The 27,272-nt window shown below is 40.2% G+C and overlaps 1 protein-coding gene across 1 annotated transcript in view; it reads right to left on the reverse strand.

Moving 5' to 3' along the window:
• PPFIBP2 (PPFIB scaffold protein 2) overlaps positions 1–27,272 on the reverse strand; it is a 156,784-nt gene that overhangs the window by 28,967 nt on the left and 100,545 nt on the right. The window contains exons 6-12 of the mRNA XM_077820109.1: positions 22,254–22,436; positions 15,857–15,949; positions 11,822–11,930; positions 9,708–9,740; positions 7,712–7,773; positions 4,629–4,704; positions 165–271 (exon numbers count right to left, since the gene is read on the reverse strand). Coding sequence (XP_077676235.1) covers positions 165–271; positions 4,629–4,704; positions 7,712–7,773; positions 9,708–9,740; positions 11,822–11,930; positions 15,857–15,949; positions 22,254–22,436 — 663 coding nt within the window. The remainder of the gene's footprint in view (positions 1–164; positions 272–4,628; positions 4,705–7,711; positions 7,774–9,707; positions 9,741–11,821; positions 11,931–15,856; positions 15,950–22,253; positions 22,437–27,272) is intronic.

The following is a 27,272-nucleotide window of genomic DNA, read 5'->3' on the forward strand; positions in this document are numbered from 1 at the left end:
ACTAACCCACCAAACAACACGTATGTACAAATACATTAATCTAGAGCCAAATTCTGCCCTGAGTTATTCTCTTGGAACCATAGTGAGATCAATTATATAGACCATCTCTGATATGGTGGAGTTAAAAGAAGAATTTACTCCTAAACAATATATTTGTTAAATACCTCGGGTTTAAGTAATTCTGCTTGGTGCTTATTCATGAGATTCCACTTCTTCAAACTTGCCTCAAGTTCCTCTTCACTGCTACCAGACAGAATTTTCTCTGAAGAGCCTGGAAGAGTGAAAGGATAGAAATGCTTAAATAGACTAACTGGCTAAATGAACATTTGTTGGGTTCCTATATATTCCTTCTGCTTAAAAAGCAACTATCCTATACAGTATTTTTAAGTGAGATTTTAAAGTGGAGCACTATATCTATATGTAAATAAAATAAACTGAATATTATTTTGTTTTTGTCACTGTACATGCTACATTTCTCTTACTAAAAGGCACATGTGTTAGAATAAGCATTCTCTATCACAATCCAGTTTCTCATACTTCATTCAAAAGTGAAGTTATAAGATGGCACTTATTTAAATACAGAAATGTACCCTGAAATTCTGCTACTCACAATCCAGTGTCATTTTATCCTGACACAGAAGATCAGTAATGATGATCAGTAATTATTCACATTTCAACAGAACACATCTCATTAAATTCTCTATTTTCCAGCTCATCAATCTACAGAGTACTTTTTTTTTTTTAAACCACAGCAGTTGCTGGATCTCTGAGTCCCCTTGGGAGAGTCCCTCCACCCTAATCTGAAGATGCTGCACAGAACTAACAAATATTTCCCAGCATTCATTTGACATTAGTGACCGAGCACTTAAGCTAATTCAGAATGAAATAAATCCATGTCACATGTCAAAGCAGCCTTTAACTCTGACACAGAAGTCTGCAGGGTAGATGTATGCAATTGGAAGGTAAATCTGAAACAGAAGCTGAAGTGGAAGAAGAGACACTTTTCTTTCTGAGTTATGTTCTCTTCTAGGCCTTTGAGTAGAGCAAGGTTTCCTTTGAGATTTATCCTGTTATAACAGCTAATTTCAATAACTGCTGCAGAAATATAGAAAGTATCAAATTACAGCCAAGTCTTGACTTGGAACTTGTTCAAAGAGTGTCTGAACAGATCTTGTGCATGTGTGCGCCTTTACAAAGACCGATAAATGGAATAATATTGACACAGAACATGCAGTACTTTAAAATTTCCACCATGAAAGCTGTTCTCTCAGGGCAATTCTAGGAAAGAAGTGAAGTACTCAAAAGGCATTGTTATTGTTGATAACAATATAATCTCAGACATACAATCAGTAATTTACAGCAAGACGTAGTACATTTTTAGGTTTCTCTGCCATAAGCATGCGAGTCTGAGGATAATATTAAGTGATGTGAATTGAACCCAGCTGATATGAACTGTAAAACAGTTGCTTTTTCATTTCACTATCTTTTACTAGCTGATCTATACAGCCTATGATCACTAACAGATACAAAAGAAACCTGTCTTCAACAGTGCTGTTCAAAGAAAAGGATTTATATTTATTAGTGGACATGAGGCAGACTTGGAGGATAAAATAGAAGTTACACAGCTATGTGTAACTTTGTAATGTTTTTTCTTTTGCCTTAACATGAGCTACTTTGTATTTTGCAAGAAGATCTGTCTCTGAATATGCTTTGAAGCTCTTCCCCATATAAACAGCCCAGATTTTTCTAGGAAAAAACCCAACCCAACCCTAAAAACCAACACAAACCCCTAGGACAGCTCCAGTCTTAGGATCTTCCTCTGAAATATCTTTTCAGTTCTTTGGTGGTACTTCTTCAGATAATAAAGTTTTCTCTAGAGTAAACAACCAAATGCAGTACACTATAATGTACCAGACTTCTCTGAAAATAAACAGGAGCTATGAAAACTTGTGTTCACTTGAGACACAATTCTGAATTCTGGAAAAAACAAGGATATCTGGTCAATTTATTTTTCACATTATTCTATACTTAACTATTTTAAAAACTTTCTCCAAATGTTTTGTATTTAATTATAGAAAATTGAATCACTGCAAAAGGACTCATAAGAGTTTCATTATGTCTCTGAAAAGTGTTATAATTATGTCAAACAAAATACTGCCTAACAACAGCAGACCCTATTCAGCTAATGAAAATGCGTGATAGGTCAGAAAACATGAAAATTGCTTTCAGCTTTTCTTTTGTCTTTCAAGTCTGCTGAAAAAGAAGACTACTCTGGCTGCTATGTTGACCTGCTCTTCAGATCTCACAATGTTGTGTTAATAAGTAGTAAAGGAATAATATTGTAGGCAAACTCATTCACGACCATATTACGGATCATATGAGACCTTCCAAATGCAACCTAACACCATAGATGCTGGAACTAGGGGTGCTGCCACATCCCCTTGCTTGAAATGGTTTCCATTATATACAGGGTTTACAGTTTGGTACAAAGGCTGTCAGCACCCCCACTATAAAAACTGTTCCAGGACCCCTGCCTAATGCAGGGAAAACGTAAAGCTTGGTGTTCAGTAAAATTTCTAATGGTGGTAATGGTACCAACTTAGGGTCTGACCCACAGCTCACGGAAGTCAACTGAAGATTCCCATTAATTTCAATGGGTTTGGGATTAGGTCCTTAAAATGTGCATTTTTTTAAAAAGAGAAATTGCTTTGCTTATGCTTGGTGTTACCTTCATGGCTCTGCTATTCTAAATGCAGACAGGATGGATGATATTTCCTAATCAGATGGGCTAATATTTCATGGTGGATAAATCTGTTTACTAAAATGTCAACTATCCCTCATTTACCTGACTGAGGTGGTTGGATCATAATCCCCTATGGAAAACTATTGCCAGCTACATTAAGCCTTGCTGCTGCCACAAGGATAGACTATTTCCCAGTTTATTTGGACTACTGTGCATTATTACCTTGTTAGGTTCAGAAGACAGCCAGCAAACCTGCTGTTGTTGACTGAGCCCTTGTGATGTGAAGTGGAAGGTTATTTGGTGTTGCCACAAAGTGTGGCTTCCTATGGGCATGTCTTCCACTGTTGTTAATTATCATAGCTTCATTGATGTCAGTGGAGCTATGATAATAGAGATAATCTAAAAGTGAGACTACCCTAAAACACCTATTCCATTCTCAACATAAGTGATGCAATGGACAAGGATGATCCCCAACCACCTCCTAATTAATTAAGTAGTGTTTTGCAATAGATTGATAAGGCTGTAGTTTTTTTCTCATATCAGCGTTTGCCCAAGTAGTCAGCTGTGAATATTTGGTTTGGAAAAATTTACTATACTCATTTAACAAATCATCATATGCAAAGAAAAAAAAAAGGTTCTCTTAACACCGTTCAGTTGCATCTGAGAATGAAGTTCTTTGTAATGAACCTACTGTAAAAACACTACTTACATCAAGGAAAACAATGGCCCGTTCAGAAACATTGCTCCCATAATTCTAGCTTGCTCTTTGACAACTGATCATTTTTGCTGCACTTGGAATTAAGCTGATATGAAAGAAATCTGAATAGTATTAACTATAGTCTGACTTATCATCATCATGCCGTTAAGGTCTCCTGGAGCCATTTTGCACTGCTGAAATTTGTGTCTTCTTATTAATAAAAGAAGAATATAATTAAAAGAATTAAAGCATCTAGTCATGCACACTCCAAACCTACGTTAACACAAGCGCTTATTGCTTTTGCACCCTCTTCTTCTCACTTCTGTTATAACCACTGCTGATCTTGCCTTTAGACCAGGGGTCGGCAACCTTTCAGAAGTGGTGTGCCAAGTCTTCATTTAGTCACTCTAATTTAAGGTTTCGCGTGCCAGTAATACATTTTAACGTTTTTAGGTCTCTTTCTATAAGTCTATAATATATAACTAAACTATTGTATGTATGTAAAGTAAATAAGGTTTTTAAAATTTTTTAGAAGCTTCATTTAAAATTAAATTAAAATGCAGAGCCCCCCGGACCGGTGGCCAGGACCCGGGCAGTGTGAGTGCCACTGAAAACCAGCCTGCGTGCCGCCTTTGGCACGCATGCCACAGGTTGCCTACCCCTGCTTTAGACGCTGAGCTTTATTTGGGCAGAGTTTTTGTACCCTGTAAGAAACGGGGTCCTAATTCTTACTGGGATTCCTGAGTGCTAGTCTAAAAACAAACAATAAATCTGATTGACTGAGAAGCGCTCTCGTGTTAAGGAATCCTAATGACACCATTTAGAGCAACACAGAATTTCAGAATTACATTCTAACCTGCTATTAAATGACATTAAAACAAACTTTTAGGTTACAACTTTCAAAACTAACTAAGGGAATCAGCCACACATCTGTATGAATGGGAGTGGTTGTGGCTAAATCTCCTAATCAGTTTTGACCCTAGTTTTATGATGTGTAGTATAGCATGTTAACCAAAATTAAATGCCTAGAATGTTACAGATGAAAATTATAATTTGCCTTAAACAGATTCTTTTTTTATGCCTTATCGTGTGGCCTTCTTTTTATGCCTTATTAAGGATTATTCATTACAGAACATACAGTATTCAGGAAGACCACACATCAAACATTATCCACAACACTTATTTTACCATGAGCCGCTATCATTATCTCCTTCACCCTTCTGTACTGGCTTAGCAACACTGTTAACTCCTCTATTCGACGGTCCTGCAAAAAAACATTAAATGGAATTCACATTCAAAGTGCCAAATTTAATACCATTACATTTGTACCTACAATAAATTATACATATTATTAATAGCTATACATTCACTGTGATGCCTGGGGATTTGTGCCTATTCTTAATAGGAATCATGTCCAGAATCTCATGTGCCTTGTATAGAACATTTATTCCTCAACTTTTAAGCTGGCATTGTACATACAATTTGCTGAAATGTATAAATTAGTATATTTTAAAAACCCAGATTAATTTGATACCAATGACAAATCAGTTATTTACAGAGGCATAGCGATAAAGACATTTGGTTTGATTTTCGTGAGTCATGGAACTGAATCTTCCGCTGTTCTGGAGCAGCACTTGATTTACCTTTTTCACCAGCTCATCTCCCCACAACCCTAAAGTCATAACTTAGAGCAGCCCTACAGCTGTGTTAAGTTACATTGGCTTGATTGATGGGGATCACTGAAGTACAGTGTGACCTGGCCACATCCCCTTCCTACATTCAGCATGCTCCCACACGGTGGGCCAGGAGGAAATGGTATAGAGTCAGATATGACAGCTATATTCTGTCTGAGGATTTCCCCTTACTGAGAATCCCCAGTTTGCCCACTTAAGGCCAGATTTTCAAAAACCGCAACAGCTCTCCCTTAAATTTAATCTTTTGAAAATCTGGCCACTTCACTAAGACATCTGAATGGGAGCATTGAGCTTAACTGGACAATCTGGCTTCAACTGTGGGTGCCAAGTTCTTTTGAAAAATCTATCCTTCGTTATTAGTCCCACTTGCTCTGCTATAATAGCACAAAGCCAATTTAGTGGGGCTGAGTATCTGGCCCAACATCCCCTTTTCTTCTTCCTGAAGTTGCAGCCATTAGAGTTGAAGAGCAGAGGAGAGGAAAAAACAGCACAGCGGAATGAAGAGCTGACCAGTTGGCCTATCCCTTTGGGTATCAGATGTATTTGGGGCTTGGACAGTGAATGATGAAAGACACCACTGACTGATTTGCTCTAATAATGTTCCCTCCCTCCCCAAAGAATTTAATCTGACAAACAGTGTAAAGATTCTCAGCTGTTCAGGTATGTAGACTATGCAGTTTCTATCTAAGCTGCCCCTCCCTTGCTCCCCCCACAGAGAACTTAGGATAAAAGTAATGACTTTCCACCATGAAATGCACAGGCCTCTATCCTAAGAGTTAAAGGAAAATCTCCACAAACACTAGTAGTAGGGCTTAATTCCCCTTCATAGACCAGTTGCAAGAGAGCAAGGCAAGCGAGGGGGTCTGATTCAATGCAGCAGAGAACAAAAATGTACATGCCACCAACTAGTACACTCCTCAACGAGAGACCAAGGTTTATTGACAAGAAAAACAGCCTCTATGTAAGGATGGACTTCATTGCTCTCTGCTGGAATTTGCACAGGGTCTCATAGCAGTCCAGAATGGCAACATTAATTTCTCTCCCCCACCCACAACAAAACAGTAAATTGGAGACATGGAAGGTAGGAGTTTGCCAGGTAGGAGAAGAGAAGGTGCTGCTGCTGCATGCCCTAGGAAGTCTACAAAAAACAGAACTGGGCTTATAATAGAAATCCAGCTTTTACCATAACTATGGAGACAGTAGAGTCTCTCTATAATGAAAAGCAGAGACTGGAATATCCTCTCCAAAACAGTGTGCATACATCTCAAACCCAAACAGAGGTATCCAGCAACTTTCAAAAAAAAAATTAAGCATCTGATTACTTTACTTGCTGTCCTAAATGGCACATGCAGCCACATTATTCAAGATGGCTGCTTTACACACAACAGCCATGTACCCCTATACTGGCCACTACTCAGCTTTTTAAACACTCCATATGTGCTAATGGAATGGGCTTCCTGTCCCTGTGAATATAGCCCCTGAGACTAGATAGTGAGCAAAGATATTTGATGTTCCTCTTAGAATGCAAAATGTTACACAGACTGGTAACAGCTCTGCTAAAAGATAATGCCACATCTTTTATTGTCTGGATGTAAATTTTGGCTTTTTGACGATTTAAACAGCACAGCCTGTTATGAGTCATGTTCATTTATGGGGTGCTTAATTCTCTAGAATTATCATTTGCCCTTTCAGTGTTCCCTGCTTCCATATGAGGTTGTGTATTAAGAGGCTACTTACCCACACCTCACATCTATTGACATGTACTAACAACTTACTAATGCACACCCTGGCCTGCCTTTTTCTATTATGGTGTCCTAATTGTAATTTTCTTAAAAACCTCAATTAAAACCCACCAAACTTTAATTTTTATTTATTTATTTTTTTGCAAGAGTCAGAAACAACTTAAACAATAAGTAAAGGGGATTTGAAGCTGCTCAGCATCTTGCAGGATTGTGCCTTAAAACCTCCCACTCAAATATAGTTCAGAAGAACTAGCACATAGCAGCGGAATCCAAGGGTAGGAACATTGTTCTATTTAAAGGTGTTGTCGAATTATTTTTTCTAACGTTTCTCTTGGCTTTTCCTGGACTTTTCTGGCTCTCTCCCCCCGTGAGTTCAGTTTCACACTCAAGGGTCACTCTCAACTCACTCTCTGTTGCAGAATCTAAACTGACAGTGTCAAAGCACTCCTGATTCAGATTCTGTAATGGAAAGCCATGTAAGGGTGGCTGGAGGGCTACAAAGTGTTTCTGAAAGGTCAGTGAACCTTATAAGGCAGAGAAGGAGGGATGCCTGTAACCCTAGATCTCTGTTCCAGAGGCAAAAGAGCTCCCAGATGACAATCCCAGGCATTTTAAAGATGCTGCAGCTGGGGGGTGGCGGGGAAAGGCAGCATCACACTTTCAAGGTTAGCCACATAGGTCCCATAACCCCATGCGACACCAGGCAACTCACGGTGATGCTGGCCTTATGAAAAGCAGCATTTTAGATCATTGCAGAGATGCAATAAATTATACCTTCTAGATAGACCTCCATTATTACTGCAAAGGGGCAAGTTAATCCTAACCATTTCCTCACCTTTTCTTCATTTGCAGCTAGTAACGATTCCATTCCTATCTTCAGTCGTTGAACTTCTTGATCTAAAATAGTTTTTAAAATGTTAAGAGAAAAATGTTTATTATATTTAACCTAGATTTAGTCATTTCTGTTCTATTCTACTTAGTTTCTTATACAGGGCCTATCACTGGGCCATCTGAGTGCCCAGTACATAGTATAAGTAAAGTTAAACTGTGACAATCACACTTTTTGGAAGTCTCTTCAACTACGAATAGTTCAGGCTTGCCAATTGCTGTGATATTAAAGGTGCTACGTATAATGAGTACTATATAATGGTTTTAGTTTTAAACATTTTATTTTCCTAAAAATTTGTGTGGTAAAGATTTGACATCTGTTTCCCTAGAGATTTGAGAGGTTCCTCTGTGTCATATTTATGGAAATAATTTTAAAAGAAGTTACCTTCCAGGTGGGGAGAATGATCTATAGTTTACATGTGGTTAAAGAATACGTGTGAAGCCTGAAGATCAACAACAAAAACAAATAATAAAAAAGAAAGCTGGACATTCTGCAGTAATTCTGAATGTCTTCTTGTAGTCTTCACTGCACAAGGAAAAGATTTTCGTGGACTCCAGGATCTATTAAAAACTTTCTAAATTTGAATAATTGAATAAAATCTGTGACAAAAATGCCAACAGCGAATCCAGAGCTATACCATACATATCACAATCTTTACAGTGCAAGATTTGTAGGTTCTTTATGAAAGTGCATAGGCAAAAATTGTGTGTCTTCACAAACCTGTAGTTCTGGAAATTTACAGAAGTTGACAATAGGATTTCTTAACTAATCATAGGCACAAATCTGCCATCAGTTCTCCATATACTTCTTCCACAAACTATCCCACATCCCCATTTGTACTAACCAAATGTAGACGAACAAGCAGAGCCTAAAAGTATTTTATCTGTTGTAGCTTCCCTGCAAGGAACACACTCCTGGACATTTTTAAATTGATGTATTTGGTTCACAAAGAACTGTGCTACCAGTACCCAAAGACAGTGATACAATGGATAAGGAAATGGGAAAAAATTAGCGTTGCAAAAGGCATTATTAGTAAACCTTTTTACAACGAATAGTTCAAGGTTGAACATTCAAGCTTCACATTCAAATTGTTTGTAAATATTTTAATTATTAATTTCAGTTAGTTATTGCCAGTTCCATAATTTTGCAATGGTTGGCTATGAGTAATATATTAACAAACATTCAAATGAAGGTATTGCAAACATGTTTCTCATGCAGAAAATAGCATTTAGTCCACATGTGAGATGCACTAACAATTAAATCAAAACAAATACAAAAACCACCAAGCAGTGAGCAAGCAATCAGACATGTTTAAAAAGAAAGCCGCTTTTTTAGAAAAAGCTTTAAAAAAATCAACCCGGAACTAATTTTCATTCATCGCTATTAGACTTTCAAAAGAACCATGTCAAGGTATTTTGATCACTTTTAAAATAAACTTCATTCTCACTCTTTGTAATAACCCCAAACAAGTCTGAATGAAAATCTATTTCCTTACCACAATGTTTTCCCCCTTATTTACCTCAATGGTAAAAAGAAGAAGCCGGCTTTCAAACAAAACTATCTCCCCAAAACCACAAAGAGAAAAATGAAAAGAAACACATGCACAAAACTACTATCACATTGGCTTTACATGCAAATAAAAAAAATGAAGGTCAAAACTAAGGCCTTTTAACCTTGACAGTGTCCTTTTCAAGTCCAGCTATTTGATTTAGCAACCTATGAGATTTCATATTTGTTTGAAGTGATAAATCAGACTCAAGCTTTAAGCAGGGCTAATAGCTGTCTGCTTGCTGCAAACAATGAAATATTTGTCTCATGTACATTATGATAAAGCAACTGAATGTAAACAGACATTAAATTATTGCTGCAGAAGTGCATTTTAGCTATAATTTGTATGAAAACGAACATTAAGAAAATGCCAAAAGTGAATCTCGAGGCTTACGTTTTTCTTTTAGCTTTCTCCTATATAGTTCCGCTACAATGGTAAATGGTGAAAGTCAAATAAAGTTTGTAGAAAAAGCACAGATTAGATACCGTATGGCAACTTAGTCAGAATATGCATTCAAGCATAATAGGTACATCTTGACATTACTGTCCTTCAGAAGAAAACCAAGAAGTTTGACCAGAAAATTTGGCAATATTTTTAGAGGAGATGTTGCTATTACTACATATCATTCCATTCAAATATATACCAATTCAGTAGCTTCATTAGGGCACTCACAAATTTAGATCCTGCTCCTGCTCCTCTTGGAATCACAGAGAGTTTAACCATTGACATCAGTGGGAACAGGAATGGACCCATAGTTGGAAAACTGAAAGGTGTGGCTCTCTTGACTTACTGGTAGTTAATACTCATTTTTAAAATTTTTTTTGAACATCTTGTAGAAAATCTCAAATTACGCTCCTAATGGAAAATTTCCTTTTCAATTAATTGTTAAAGTTTCAAAACACTGTTAGGGAAACTGTATTTTCTAGTGTCATATACAAACCTTGTAACATTCAACATGCACAAGCTCTACAGATGACTAGCACGAGACACGGCTAATACAGTGTTAGAGCACTGCCTGAATTGGTATTCACCCCTTATGGAAGATACAACAGTAAAGGTCTAGATTGTCTCCTTCGCTTCTGGAAAAAGAGACACAGCAGTTCTCTTTGGGAGGGGGAGCAGTGCTGAGGGAGAGAGTCATGGGCCTATAGCATCATCTCCTTCTATACCCTGGTATCCGATGGAAGCTGGGTGAGGTCAACACTCCAGGGAACATTGGTGAAGTTGGCTGAAAATGGAAGGGGAGTGAGGGAAGGGGACCAGTTCTTCTGTGTAGCATTGTTCCCTATTGACAGTGCAGAGGTACACAAAGGAATCTGATGGAGATTCAGTCCAACCAGGGGATGATGCAGTCCTAACAAGTTATGATTTTGAATGTTTGAATACACAGGGGTTGCACATGACTATTACTGGGAAGTCATTATGACGCTGTATGATTTGAATATGACCATTTATATCATTAATATTATCACTGTTAGAGAATTGCTACAAATCTTGTACAAAGTATGTCATATAAGGTATCAATGGAAAAGTCATAATCTATCAAATATGATTACCCTGGAAGCATCTCTATTTTGCCTCTTTCCTGCTCTGATCTCTGGACCATGGTCTTACATGAAAAGGAGCATTCTAATCAATGGACTGAGGATCTTCCAATCTTATGGAAGTCACCAGAATCTTTACAAGCCAGCATTCTGTAACATCACTGCTTCAAACCTGATACAAGAACTCTGTAATGATTGTATGTATTTGATTTCCTTAACCATTTTAACTCTCTCCTTTTTCTTTAATCTTCTAAATAAACCTTTAGATTATAGGTACTAAAGGATTGGCAACTTCGTGATTATTGGGTAAGATGTGAGTTATATATTGACCTGAGTATGTGGCTGATCTCTTGGGATTAGAAGAACCCTTTGTTTGATTAAATTAGTTTTAAATAACCACGCATTATACAGTCTAGTGTATGGGTGGAGAAACAAAGGGTGGGATGCCTAAGGAGACTGCATGTTAACCAGTGTGGTGAGACAGAAGTTTACTTTTGTTTGTGTCTTGGTATATCTAATAATAGAATAACCACCGGTTTGGGGGTGAGTCTGCTCTATTTCTCAGGAGGTTGTCCTGAATCTGGTATTCTCAGCTGTGATACACAGAGGCACGGTGACAATGATAAACAACGGTTTGGTAACTTTTTAAAAAGGTAACTAGAAATATCCTTTCATAGAACTTTGAGATTAATATTTTACAAATATATGGCTATAAGGAACATTAAATGGTCTTTCAATTTAGAACAAAGTTCTCTGCATTAGAAGTTTTAGTGCTCTGTGGATACCAAATTCTCTTACTTGGCCAGTCAGTAGAGCGTTCTTTCCCCCATCCCCCCCAAAACTGTAGAAAGCAGTACTGTTGTGTCTCCTTACATTGCTTTAAATGCTGAGCAGTTTCTGCTTCACAGAACGGAAGACAAATGTTTTCATTTCAGCTTTGATTTCTCCCCTATCTATTCTTACCTCTTTCTGCAATTTCATTATGTACCAAGGTCCTGGAGAGCTGACTCTGTAAACGTTCAATTTCTGCATCTTTGAGAGCTAACTGCTCCTGAAGCTGGGCTATTTCAGCCTGAAAGAACAGAACAGAAATTCAGAATGTCACCATCATTGGATACCCACTCATTCTCAATTCCCAAACAAAAAGTCACTTCACTTGACTCCAGGCCCTGATTGATACCTTCTTTTAATATTATGAAACTCTTAGATCCTTAACAATGCCACCTATCCTGCAGGAAGGATATTTCTTTTACAGGTACTCACTGTTTTTCAATGGTATTAGCCCTGCAGAGCACGAAATATGATGGTGGGATTTTAAGGATTCAGAACTGTACAGCCTGATCAAATTCAATCAGGCTGTTTCCTTGGTAAGTAATCTGGGAATAGACAGAAAGCATTAAGGGTAGTTGTTTTCCTAACAGTTTATACAAGGCTTTACATGGGCCAGCAATATAGTGCTAAAAGGGAACTCTCAGTCATTTGCAACAGCTACTCCAAGAGAGCAAAATATTTTCCCAAACTTTACCCACATTTTGAAAGAGAACCCTGCATTTTTCAGCATAGTCATGGGTCACTTTTATTATGTTAATTGTATGTTTGGATTAGGTGTAGCTTCTACTATTGTGATACAATATTTCTGCATCCATCATATTAAAAAAGATAAATAATCGAATACAAGAAAAGTGTCCTGGGTTGACTTCTACTAAGTTTGACCACCGCTGTCAGACATTTGGGAAAACTTGCTCTTACCTGCATCAGATATTTTAGATGGCAATTATGGCAGAAGTAATGCATGGGCGGAAAACCAACCATTCATATGGATCAAACACAATAGTTAATTTACACACATCATATGTGTGTAAGGCTGCCCTTATGACTGGGTAAAATCTCACACACTAAAACTTCACAAAAATCCAGCCGGGACAGACATACAGACTTGCCCAACTGGCAACATAAGGAGACTATTATCTCATGTTAGTCCGTCTGAGAGCAGCTGGCTATCTGAGAAAGAGGCATCATTTTTCAGATTTTTGTACATCTTTAGAAGCACTTAAAGTATTTGTCTCAGTAAAAATTTACTGTGATCTATCTATGACATTTCTAATAGACAAATCACTTTAGTATCTAGCATCTTGAATGTAAGGTGTTACTAGGTCCTCAAGACATTATAGTTAAGAAAAACTCATGATGTGACAGGGAAGAAGGGGAGATATTTAGTTTAGTAGGTGAAAACACATTTTGACATGAAGGAGCAGGCAGCTGGGTGGCAGCAAAGGCTCACCATTTCTGCCATCAAATCCCCATGGAATATAGGAATTCAGCTTACTAAACCTCTGAATGATTACCATGCGTTCTTAGTGACTAATGTGCTTTATATATCCCAGCCAGGGAGATATTTCAAATTTTTATTTCAGTAGCTAGAGCAATAGGAAGACAGAAGTGCAGACTTCCTAATAGCAGATTTGGACTTGTCTCCTCAACCCCATTCTTCAATCTTGGTTTCTCCTAAAAACTCTCATCTTTCCTCTTTTACTCAATTGCATATAATCACCACAGTTAATTTTCCTCTTCCTTTTTCTGCACTTATATTCCTTTCGAGTCCCATATCTTCTCCCATTCATTTCTCTCCAGAAGTCTATTTCTCTCTCCGCCCCCTTTCCTCTGCCTCCACACTCCTCCACTTTTCCCTTTCACAGTCATCATCTCTGAAGATAATAGACCACACATTGTTTTGACAAAACATTTACAAAAGACCTAGAAAGTTCATTGTCACTGTTTCAGAAGATGGATTTATTATTGTGATGGAATACACCCCTGTATACACACTACTGTAATAATTTTTGTAGAAAGTATGCCTTGTAAGATATCATTAAAAACTCATAATTTTCTGATCAGTATTGTCCTGCTAAAATATGTGTGGCAACATTGTTAAGATTCCCCTGTATGATGTTACTAGCACATGTTCCAAACCACACTGACCTGCCCAGGCAGAAGTCAGGTCTGTCCTAAACAAAGAAAGGAATGTGTGCTTGTCTTAATTTGCATTTATGCAGGAAACAGAGTCATCAACCAGTAACATCATACAGTAGACTCTTATAATGTTCAGTTTTGCCACACATTTTCTCAGGATAATCGTGATCAGCGAATTATGATTTTTCAAATGATACCTTGCAAGATATACTTTGTACAAGATTTATCATAGTTTTGTAAAAGTGGTGAACATAAGGGTATAGTCTGTCACAGAATTATATTAGCCTTTTTTGTAACTGCATCACGTTGTTCGTTCACATTCAATCTGCGATCCACTATAACCCCCAGATCCTTTTAGCAGTATTACTGCCTAGACAGTTATTCCCCATTTTGTAGTTGTGTATTTGATTTTTCCTTCCTAAGCGTACTACTTTGCACTTATCTTTACTGAATTTCATCTTGTTGATTTCAGACAAATTCTCCAATTTGTCAAGGTCATTTTGAATTCTAATCCTGTCCTCCAAACTGTTTGCAACCCCTCCTAGATTTTATAATCAAACTCTTCACTCCATTATTCAAATCAATAATGAAAATGTTGAATAATATTGGATTCAGAACAGACCCCTGGAGGACCCCCATAAATACCTCCTTCCAGTTTGACAGCAAACCAGTGATAACTACACTTTGAGCACTGTCTTTCAACCAGTTTTGCACCCACCTTATAGTAATTTTATTTAGACCACAGTTTCCTAGTTTGCTTATGAGAATGTCATGTGGGACTGTGTCAAAAGCTTTACTAACAATCAAAATATATCACATTTATTGTTCCCCCACACCATCCATTGGGCCAGTAACCCTGGCAAAGAAGGAAATTAGGTTGGTCTGGCATGATTTGATCTTGACAAATTCAAGTTGGCTACTACTTAGTAACCTATTATCCTCTAGATGTTTACAAACTAATCGTTTAATGTTCCAGTATCTTTCCAGCTATTAAAGTTAGGCTGACTAGTCTAACTGCCTGGATCCTCTTATTTCCCACTCTTAAAGACAGGTACTATGTTTGCCATTCTCCAGATCTCTGGGACCTTACCCATTCTCCATGAATTCTTGAAGATAATCACTAATAATTTCAAGATTGCTTCAGCTACTTCATTAAGTACCCTTAGGGGAATTTCATCAGGTCCTGCCAACGGAATAATCTAACTTATCTAAATAGTCTTTTACTTGTTCTTTCCCTATTTTGGCTTGCATTCCTTCCCCCTTGTTATTATTATTAATTGTATTAAAAGGTTTTTTAATCTAGTGGGGAAAGTCATAACAAGAACCAATGGCTGGAAGCTGAAGCCTGACAAATTCAAACTAGAAGTAAGGCAAAAATGTTTAACAAGGAGGGTAATTAACCATTGGAACAAACTTCAAAGGGAAGCCATGAATTCTCCACCTCTTGATGTCTTCAAATCAAGACTGGATGCCTTTCAGGAGTCCATGCTTTAGATGAACACAAGTTATTGGGCTCAATACTTGAATAACTGGGTAAAATCCAAGTTGATCTAATGATCTGTTCTGTTCTTACACTCTATGAAATTTACTCATGTGGTACACCAAAGCAGCTCTACATTTTTCCTTCCACTGCTGTCTCTGTCTGCATCTGTGAAATGGTGACTTTCAAGCTAGAGAACTTACTCCAGAAGCTAGTAACTGATATAGAAAGAGTAAAATAGAAAGCCTGAAAGGAAGGCTTGCTCATGGAACAATTCCTTTGTTAGCCAATATATTAGTTTTTGGGAAAAGAAAAAGAGAGGAGAATGGGGTGGCAGGACGAGTAAAAATCCTAAGTAAAAGGATAGCAAAACTTTAAAGGCAAAATCTGCATTCAACAGATTGTTCAAACAAAATCTTATTTTATAGTCATCAGTGAAATATATTAAATGTTAAAAAAAAAAAAGTAAATATTGAGGGAAAAATAGGGAGTATCCACTTCCAGGTTGGAAAAATCTGTCCTTCATAAGTGCTAAATTTAATGCTTACTTTGGTTGCTTTTAATTTCCATTCATATTGGGTTCGTTCATTTTCCAGCTCTTCCACTTTAATTTTGAGATGTTTGAGTTCCTGAAGCAAACCCTGCAAAAGAAAAAGATAAAGAACAGCTAAAGAAAGAGCTCAACCAAGTATTTGTTTTCTAAGGACACAAATTAAGGCTCATCCATGACACACTCCAGGGAATGTGGAACCATCCATGTAAAACAAACTGTTCCTTGTTATTTGTGCACCCTAAGTTAAATAAGTGAAAACTACTTTGATTTGCTATATTATTAAGTGGAATCCTTTCTGAAACTCTCTAGCCAAAGTTATGACCAACTTTGCTTGGTTGTGTAGGAAAGATGGCGGACTCTGATGTATTCAGGTGCATAGCAATGAAAGTAGTCAGGTCCACTTATATCCATGTTATATTGTACCAAGGGTTGCGTTCAGAGGCTCTTTAAAAAAAATCTAGAAGACTGAAATGCTGCCCAAGAGTCTCCTAAAGTTCACAGAAGGGAGACAGCCCCCTGCTGGTAGGTATTTAAGATACCTAAAATACCAACAGATGAGGCAATATTCAGCAGACAGGCACCATACACAAACACTTTACAGACAAATAAGACTACGTCCCTACCTGAGGAGCTGATGATAGAGAGACCCGTCAGTAAATAGAAGGTTCCATGTTAATTGATACAGCCAAGAGATGCATTTACAACAACAAAAAGATTCTCGGCAGCTTTATTAGGATATAGCTACACGGGGAGTCTTAATGCACAGCTTTTTGCTGCATGGGTGATAACATGCCGTACACAAGCTGCACCAATAGTGTTCACACAGTTTGAAACTCCTCCAGGAACTGGTCCTCTAGAACTAGCTGCTCAGGGTCCTCCTCTTCTTCCTCACCTGTGTCATGTTTCCACTGTTGCTGAATTTCCTCCTGCTGCTGGAGGAGCTGTTGCTGCTGCCACATCCTACACTCAGCGGTGCGATCTGTGATCTCCAGAACCGAATCTGTTTGGCTTTGAGCGCTGAAATACACATCAAGCAGTCTGTGCGTACTCACAGCTGCCACCATGTTGAGCAGAGCATTTCTGGCCTCGGAAAACCAGCGTGGGCTTGGTAGGAACGAATCGTTCTTTGACCAGCAGTAGTGAGAAAATTTCAGGGTGGGAAGGGCTACATTTTTTTTTAGACAATTGCTGAACTGACCTTCGAGCTTCATCGACAGCATACCAACATGCTGTACCCAGTGTCCCTAGAAAAGCAGGTCACCATTATGCATCAGGAAGCTGGCCACTCCAGAATGCTGCTGGTTGGTGGCAAAACAATTCAACTTGGGGAGATCAACTGCTTGGGATATTCTCATGCAGGAGTGTCACGCCATGGAAAAGGTACTATTGCATCCAGTTATAAAGCTGGGTAATGCTCAGGAGACTATTGGGAACCTCATACATGCAAAGCCATCAGACTATCTAGGACAACTTATAAACCCATCTCCTATCATGTGTCCCCTCCCAGCCCCTCATTCCCCCACTACGGCACAGAACTTATGAATAAGAAGGGATAGCTCTCCATGGTGTTCTAAGGGCTGGCTGACCACCATGGTAGGATTACAGACATAAATATAGGGTAGACTGGAAGTGTTCCTGATCAGAACTCAGGCCTTTTCAAAGTAATGGAAGGAGGACAATGTGGCCCCAGGAACACTATGGACGTTAACAGTGTATATGTTTCTCTGGTTATTCTGGGAGACCTGTCTTAAGTCCTGCTTCCTTGGTTAATGAAGCCATTCACAGACCAGATCACAGATCAGGACAGAATGAAAGAGCTTTTTAACTACACACTCAGCAGTTGCAGAATGGTAATCAAGTGTGCATGTGGCCATCTGAAAGGGAGATGGTGCTGTTTGTGGAATACATTGGAAGCAGCAGAAAAAAGTGTGCTGAGCATTATATTAATATGTTGTGTTCTATCCAATATTTGTGAGGATAAAGGGGAAAGCCTTAACCGTGGGTGGGAAGATGAGTTCCAGATCTTGCTCAGCGGTTTCAGCAGCCAGCCAAGTATCCCACAGAAAATGGAAAGACCCAGAGACATATTGTTTGGGATGCCCACTGTTCTTATTTTGAGTCTCATCCCTGAAAACGTGTGGCTATACAACCAGCCATTAGCCCCTGGAAGTGGGATTCAGGTTCACTGGGTGGTGTAAGTGGGGCCTTGTTCAAGTACTTTTGTGAAACTCCATAAATTATTTTACCATTGTTTAAAGGGATTTCTAACTTTCTTGCAGTGATGAGTCATAATATATGAATTTTAAATGGTTTTGATTATGAAACAAGAAAGAGTCATGTAACAAATCAAAAGTTAAGTTTTTACCCATGCAATACTACAACAGCTTTTAAATCGAAAATATATTAAACAAAACAACAGAGCAGCCAACACTGAAAGTGCAGTGCTTAAAGTTACGGACGAGTATATGCCTTGCTTGTGTCTCTTTTGTTCGTGGGATTTCTGGGATTGAGTGCCGTGGCTCAAAGTTATCGGGGCACTGGAGGACTCAAAAGAGCTGGGCTCTCAGGTGCATTTTTCTTCTGTGCCCAGAGGTTGACCCCTGCAAAGGGAACACTGCTCCAGGGGGGTGGAGCGAGGTGGAGTTGCAGGTGGCCCCAGTAACTTGTATTGTCCAGGGGCTGAAGAACGTGGCTGGGTCCCACCTCTCTGGGCTGCAGCGCCTGCTGTCCTAGCACCACCATACAGCGAAGCAGCTTATTTTGGCTTAATAGAGTCTCTCTGAACTGCCTCTACATCTCCCTGTCCTTTTCCATGCTCTCCTTGGTTATGGTAATGCTTTCCCTGGTGACTGTGATGTTGTCCTTGGCCGCTGCCAATGTCTTGTTTGACAGCTCCATTTTTTCCTCCTTTTGGCTCCTAGGATACTGCCTCCACCTCTCACCCATCTTGAATTTTTCTGTGGGACTCTCCTATGAGCTGCACAAACATCTTGTCTCAAGTCTTCCTTTTATGCCCCCTCAGGTTGGCCAGGCACTCTGCCATTGACAGAGGCCCTCTCCTTGGTGGTCTGGCTGCAGGAGAATGGAAAAAAAACAAAGAATGGGCTATTGTTTTTTTTCCAGACAGGCCACGATAGCATTTTTAAAATATGAATTACTGACTTTTCCTCCTTGAGATTCTTCCCAATCTCGGGGGAACCTCAGAGATGATAAGCAAGATCCAAAAGTTTTTGCTGGTCTGTCCAGTTCTTTGTAAAATGGACAGCTCACATGTCTCCTGGTGGATGTCTTCCTTGCATCCCTCATTTTAAGGTGGGCCCTCCTGAGCTGTGTACTCTTTCTCCAGCACTGCTTGGAGTCCTGATTATGACACTTCATGGACATCTGCTTCAGAATTCCCACAGACAGTTCTTTATCCTGATGTCTGACCAAAAAAAGAGCTTCCAGCACTGACTCTTCTCCCAGATGGCAATGAGATGCAGAGTCTCAACATGGCTCCAAGCAGTAGCACAAGGCAAGTTGTGGGGACTGTGGAGTGGAATTGCTATAGTACTGCAAGAATACTGATATACTCGAGCCCAGGAGCAAATGGGCAAAAGCTGGTCTCACGGCTGGTTTTAAATGGGGGAGGGTCTGTCCTGGGAACTTGATACCAGGGCAGAAGGTGCACATAGGTACATAGACAGGCCAGTAGTGGTCGACTTCAAAGCCCTGAGGGATAGCTGTTGGAGCAGTGCATGCATATGAACAAAAGATCTAACTAAATCAATTCGTAGCAAACTTAGTCCACTTTGCTAGAGGACTCCAGAGTTTTGCTGTACGTGTGGAGTTAATGCACTGTGATGCATTGCGTCATGTGTACACTAGCATTATAGAACCAGATTAACTCAACTTCAACTGGTTTTAAACCCCCAGGCAGACGAGTCGTGTCTGTTTAATTCATCAGTAGATGGACACTTCAATCTTCTCTGCTGCTGCTCAGAGTTTTCCTTTTCTTCCCTGCCTCAAAGGCGCATTGTGAAGATAAATACATTACATTTGTTAAAGATTGTAAGGGGCTCAGATACTACATTATGGGGCCCTTATAAAGTCCCTCAAATATCTAGATAAGACATATAGAGGGAACATAGAGAATACTCCGTCTCCCGTCTAACAGCCAGGGTGATTTGGTTGGGGAGGGGAGGCTCTGCTTCAAATTTATTGGACAAGTACTAGCTGAAGGCTGATATAAAAGATGACACCTTGAGGAGGATACCAGAAGAACATCAAGATAGGAATCTCAGCACCTTCCCATTTCCCAGCAGTTTAAGAGGGATGGAGGGTTAGGAAGGAGGGACATTTCACCTGGGCATTGCCCCTGTTTGGTATGTTTAGTCACTTGGCTGTTAGGAGTCTGGTAAAATTCCCAAGTCCTTTGTGTGAGTGGCAAGATTCTGAAAGATTAAGGGGGAAGAGGAGCATGGTATTTTGAGATAAAAGATCTGGGAGGCAGAAGTGCATGAGGAGACAGAAATTACAGAAGAGGAGGTAGAGAACACAACATAGGGGAAGAGTTATAAGGGAGTGGAAGCAGAAAGAGGAAACAGATACGGAAGACAATGAAGGAAATATACACTATGATCTACAAAAGAAAAGGAAAGAAAGATGAGGAAGGTTAAAACCAAGAGAGAAAATAAATCTCATTTAAAAATATAAATAAAAGAAAATTGACCATATTTTCCAACAGCACACAACAAACAACACATAACCATCTTATTACTTTAAATTACAGAAGGTGTGGTTCTGGAATATGTATGAACAAAATCACCAGTATATTTTACTAGTGGGCTTAGTCCACAGTAGGTACATTTTTCAAGCATTATTTCATTTTAATGAATAGTAATGTTTTGTAATTTATCATATTGAAATGCAACTTTTGTTGCCTTTTACGTTGCTGCCCAATTTACCTTCACCAGGCATCCAAGTACAGGGGTTATCCTTGTCACTGGGCCTACCCAAAGCTGTCCAGACAGGATCCTAATGACCTCCATCTATCTGGCCATATCTTGCCTCTTGAATCCCTCTCCTCCTTTAAGATGATTATAACCTTAGTGTTCATTCTCTGAGACCAACATTACTGATGAACCTTGGCACTGGCATCAAGGGGGCACTATTTCCTTGAACTGACATTTGTAATCTGACAAACCCTAAACCTAATCCAAACACATGGATCTCACATATTCGTGTACCTTAAGGAACCCTACCTATGTCTCAGGGAAAACAAGAACAACAGTTCTTCAAATGTGCATTTTAAACATGGAGCCCCTTTCATGATGCTGTTCATACCTTAATATAAATTTCAACCTTTTTCTTCAATGTGCATTTCATATGTACTCTAATGACTCACTAGTCAGTGCCAGACAGAAGTGAATTATTAATCAAGAAACAGCAGCCGTATGTTTAATAGGTACCAAATCAACAGAAGATATTTATAAAAAAAAAATCCTATAAAAAAATGACAGAAATTTTTTTGAAAACCAACCAACCAACCAACCAACAAAAAAATCAAAATAGCAAAACCCTCTGTCAACATGAGCAGATTACAGTTCGGCTTTCCAGAAATGATCCCACAAATAATTAAGGAGACACTGCAAATGCAGCAACCTGGAACTAAAAAGTAATCTTAATAGGCTTTCAAGCATGCCATTGTCCCTCCACCTCCATTCATATTTAAGCAGCTTAAGCAAAGTACCTTTTACCCTGACACGTAAAGTGGTTTTGATCAAATAAAGTGAAGGTTTATACTGTAAACATAAAAAATATTTTATCCTAAGTGATTGTTTCAGAGAATTAAAAAAAGTGGCTTCAAGATTTTTGATTTTTTAAAAGGACAAACTGAAGTCGTTCACTGCGTCTTTTAATTAATTTAATTCCATCAGAACACATACGATGAACAGAATGAAAGGAAAAGCAAATTATTTCTGCGAGTGTGCTAAGCACTTCTCAAGTGGCTCGCTGTGTTCAGTGTGTCACGGCACAGTTCTGCTGACATACACGGCGGCAGATCGCCTCAGAAAATATGCTGCAATACAAACAAACACAGTTCTATTCTTGGCATTCTAAAATAGAACGGCTATGACGAAATGCTTTTGAGAGTTAGAAGCAAAATACAAACTTTATAAAAAAAATAGGAGGGCCATATTTTGCTCTCATTGAGATCTGTGCATTGGTAAAGCAGACATCAATAAGAGCAGAATTTGGCACTAGGTTTATTATTAACACAGCACACTGTCTAAAAAAAAAAGTCACACAGATTAATGCCTATTGTTCACAACGTAATTCTGGTTAGTGGAATTCAGTTTTTGTGAGAAAGGGACAATGCACAAAATTATGCTAAAGTGTACTTCTCATACATCACACAGGGAGCAATTCTTCTGGGTGAGGCTCTCTACCACTGATCTCGTGCTGGCCTGAGGACCGTTAGCTGTCAGTTCAGGTTTCCTATCTTGAGACTTTCTTTCCTGGATTTTACTATTAATTTCCAGCTGTAGTCTACACATCTGTTCCTGTAGCTCACTGATCAGGTTCACTACTGACTGCAAGAAGGAAAGAGAGACAGGTGAGAAAGAAAATGAGGGGGATTAAGGAAGTAGTAAGGGCAGGAAGCATAGAAGATTATTTCACAGTCACAGGACTACGGAATACATGAAGCTGGGAAGAGACCAACTATAAAGAAACAAGCCTGATTTTCCCTTATGTGAGATAGGTACAAATGGGTGTAAATCTAGAGTAGCTCCATTTAAGTTAGTGCTCATATATCAAGGGGATAGATGTTTTAGAAATACCCAAGACAGAGAAGTTAGTGGAGTTACTTGTGATTTACACCAGCATGAAGGAGATCAGAATTTGGCACCAGGTCTTTACCAATCTGGCCAGCAGGATACAGAGATATAATGACAACTGGAAACCATACTGTAACGTTGGCCAGTCCTGATAGCCGTTCTGGGGCAATTTCGGACCACAGCCAGACTTTTTTGTTGCGGCTGAAATGGGATCAGTTATATATATATATATTAATATGTGCACCCAACATCATTTACTAGTAGAAAGTTGCCATGTGATCATTCTGGACTATAATCTACTGTCATATAATTTATGATTACAGACATCCATGTCAAAAGAAATCCTACTCCAGAAAATAAATTAGTTGACCTCCATTCTACTAGCACAGGGGTGGGCAAACTACGACCCATTGACTGGATCTGGCCCACCAGCCATTTTAATCTGGCCCTAGAGCTCCCACTGGGGAGCGGGGTCTGGGGCTTGCCCCGCTCTGGCGCTCCAGACAGGGAGCAAGGTCAGGGACCGCTTCATGCGGCTCCCAGAAGCAACGGTATATCCCCACCTCCGGTGCTCCAACCAGTGAGCAGGGTTGGGGGGCTACTCCACGTGGCTCCCAGAAACAGCGGCATGGCCCCCCTCTGGCTCCTATGTGAAAGGGCAGCCAGAGGCTCTGCTCTGCATGCTGCCCCTGCCCCAAGTGCCGCTCCTGCAGCTCCCATTGGCCAGGAACCGAGGCCAATGGGAGCTGCAGGGGTGGCACTTGGGGTGGGGGCAGCATGCAGAGCGGAGCCCCCTGGCTGAGCCTCCGCTTAGGAGCAGGAGAAGGGACATGCCGCTGCTTCCGGGAGCCGCCTGAGGTAAGCGCCGCCCGGAGCTTGCACCGTTGAGCCTCCCGCCACACCCCAACACCCTGCCCCAGCCCTGATCTCTCTCCCGCCCTTCGAACCCCTCAGTCCCAGCCCGGAGCAAACTCCTCATCTCCAGCCCCACCCCAGAGCCCGCACCCCCAGCCAGAGCTCTCACCCCGCTTCTCCCACACACACCCCGGTTGCAGCCTGGAGCCTCCTCTTGCACCCTGAACTCCTTATTTCTGGCCCCACCCTGGAGCCCACACCCCCAACCAGAGCCCTCACCCCGTCCTGCACCACAACCCCAATTTTGTGAGCATTCATGGTCTGCCATACAATTTCTATTCCCAGATGTGGCCCTCAGGCCAAAAAGTTTGCCCACCCCTGTACTAGCAGGTCACTTTATACTAGCAAGGATAAGAACAATAGGTCCCTAAACCATCCATTCTGCCATTTAGCCCCACCAACCTGGGAAGGTTCCTGACACACATGATTAAGCAACACATATTGGAGAAGCCAAAATGATGCTCTAAAAAGGAAGGCACCAGAATGATAACACAATTTTAAAATAATCCCATGTAAATACATTCAGATGGGGAACAGCTTCCCTGGAACAGTCAATAAAACAGGACACTTCTAGTTATGGGAAGGAAACCAAGTGCAAGTCTGTAGTAAAAGCTATGTGATGTCCTATTCCCCCTCCTTAATTAAATGGCTCATAATCTTCAATGCTTCCTCAGAGATTACAAAAATTTGGAATTGCTCTCCTAATATTCATGTATATTGATATCACGTATTTTACAGCTTTTTATTTTTCCTAGGTAAAGTAAATCTTATGACATTAATCAATCACCTAAGTGAGTGGGAAAGTTAATGGGCAGCAGAACACCTAGAGAGACCTGCAAAGGGGGTGGATGGGAGATTTCCAATTTTTCTATTACAAAACATGAAAATCCTCTTAAAAGTTTACACTTCCCTGAAACTCTCCTGCAGTGCAGTAAATGCAAAGCTAGCTAAAATTGTAGTAGGGATCACTGAGAACTTCTTGTGCAGAGGAGCAGCTTACTGGGTCTAGGCATATACTATTCCAAACAAGCAAATATTCTACAGAATCAACCGAAGTGTACTAAAGGCACAGAACTCTGGAAGCAGGATCAAAGGCTTTATATATACCCTCCCTTTTAATTTCCAAAGGTCTGAACATCAGAAAGTCTAGAGGAGTTATATGGCAGACAGGTATTTCATGCTAAGGCAATGATTCAAGCACAGGATAACAGTTAAGCACATACTGAAGTACTTTGCTAAACCAGGGCCTAAATATGTGCTGTTTTCAGATCCCTTCCTCCACTTAGCAGTAGTTTTATAGTGCAGATAAAATTATGAACAGACCCTTTAACATTTAGGAAAGGTTGCATGGCCTGTAAAGTCTGGCTTTACAGATTTTGCTACACTGTGCCAGGACTGTAGATAACAAAGCCAGTCTGCTGGAGCACCAGCTAATGCGAGCGGAACTGTATCCCTCATACGCTGAGAAGACTGAGTGACCACATCCATTAGTAACTTTGCAACAACACAGCAGGGCAGTGGGGAGGGAAGTGTTTCTGTAGCCAAACCCACAATCCTATCACAGTACTGCCAGGGGAACTCCTGGAAAGCACAGGCTTTGTGTAAAATCAGGATACTACCCAGAGATTTTCTATGTCTGGATTTTGTTCCATTCTCACAGTCATTGCCGCAACAAGGCAGCAGCTTTTTTAAAAAAATTAACACTGCACTGGTAAATTCCTATTGACTACTGCTGCTGCTACAGGCTGAGATTTTCAAAGGAGACTAAGGGAGCTAGGTACTCATCTTCCACTGAATTTCAATGGGAGTTGGGCGCTTGCCTACCTCCCTTAGCCTCCTTTGAAAATCCCAGCTTTATTCTGCATTTGTCATTGGCAGGGAACAGGGAACACTACTAACCTTTATGAGGCAGAGCCAAGCTAGGATTTGTAGAATCCTTGGTGAAATCAGATGCGTGGGGCCCAAGCAGACTTCTGTAGATATGGATTGGCACAGGTAAGGGGCTGGCAGCTACTCTAGTTGTAGATTCCAGTCATGGCAATGCAGGAGTTTGGCAGCTGGGGGAAGGTCTCTTCTGCTTTCCAACTCTTTTCCACTTGCTCCAGTGACTGGTTCCTGGAACGTGGGGCCCTGTGTGTCTACTCACTCTGGACTTGCCTTGGGCCATCCCTGATAAGTTGGAGATGGTAAAACTCCTGTCCCCCTCAGAAAATAAGAGGGGTCCATACAGGGAAAATGAGAAGCTCTAGCTGAAGTCTCTGAAGCCTTTGTGGCTGCTTGTTCTCCTTTTTCAGGGAAACGGCTGAGAGTACATTATTTTTATCTTTCCCGTTTTGCTTCTCATCTTCTGGAATCTCTTTCTGTATGTTTTCCTATGCCAGGCCTTTTCTCTCTCAGCATTAAAGGCTGTTATAGCTAGAGTTTGATTTGGGCCAAAGAGCGGATCTAAACTCCCCTGGACTTTGGGGAAGTTTAGAGCCAGATCCAGGATCAAACTTTGTGGCTCTGAGCTTTCTCTGAATATAAGCACAAGCACAAGCATGTTCAGAAACAGTGAATGCGCCCTCTCTCTTTTGCCAATCTTTCCCCCACAGCTCTCAGACTGGGCTCAGAAGATCATGCAAATGAAATCTGGATTGAGGCCAAGTGATGCAAAAAACTGTACGTCAACTTCGCCTGTTAGCAGCTCCAGGACTGCAAGGCCCTAAACACCATAGTGATAGGCTCCTTAGGCCTGGTCTACATGGGGGGGAGAGGGGTGGATCAATCTAAGATACGCAACTTCAGCTACGAGAATAGCATAGCTGAAGTCAACGTATCTTAGATCGACTTAGAATCACTTACTTCGCGTCATTGCGGCGCGGGATTGACGGCCGCCGCTCCCCCGTCGACTCCGCTTCCACCTCTCGCCCTGGTGGAGTTCCGGAGTCGATGGCAGAGCGATTGGGGATTGATTTATCACTTCTACACTAGACGTGATAAATCAATCCACGATAGATCGATCACTACCCGCCAATTCGGCGGGTAGTGTAGGCATAGCCTTAGAGATACAGACATACCTGAGATAAATGTGTTTCTTTTGGTTTTAATTTCTAGATACAAACAAAAGGTGCCTCTCTAAATAACCTTAGCCACAACAGACAAGAAATCATCATACATGGGACGTAACTCTTCTTACTCAGCACTAAAATGGTGGCAAAGCAGAGATTAGTTGCTACTGTTTGTCTGAATCTTCTTATCCTAGTAAACTCTGAGCAGAAAACAATTACTGAAAAAACAAGAAACATTCCAAGATTCATTTTCCCATGGCTAAAAACTGTGGGTCCAATTCTGCCACCTGTCCTCATGTGAGTAAGAGTACCAGGATATGGCACAAAGCTCTGTCTTTGCATACACATACTCCCATTGAAGTAGTTTTGCCTGTATGATAACTTCACTGGAAATTACACTGTTGCTTTATTACACCAGCAAATGAAACTATAAAACATACAAATCTGAAGAAAATGTACAGGGCAAGTTTATGTAGATGTGTTGAGGGCAGATATGGGAAGCCACCACCTTATATGCCTATGTACACATAGCGCAGGTGTGTCCAATGCAGCAGGTCACTTGATACTGCAGCTCCTTACATAACCTCATTGTATTTTTAAAATAATTTCCAAGAGATCCAGAGCT

This window comes from Eretmochelys imbricata, chromosome 6 (assembly GCF_965152235.1).
Source record: "Eretmochelys imbricata isolate rEreImb1 chromosome 6, rEreImb1.hap1, whole genome shotgun sequence".
NCBI lineage: Eukaryota > Metazoa > Chordata > Testudines > Cheloniidae > Eretmochelys > Eretmochelys imbricata.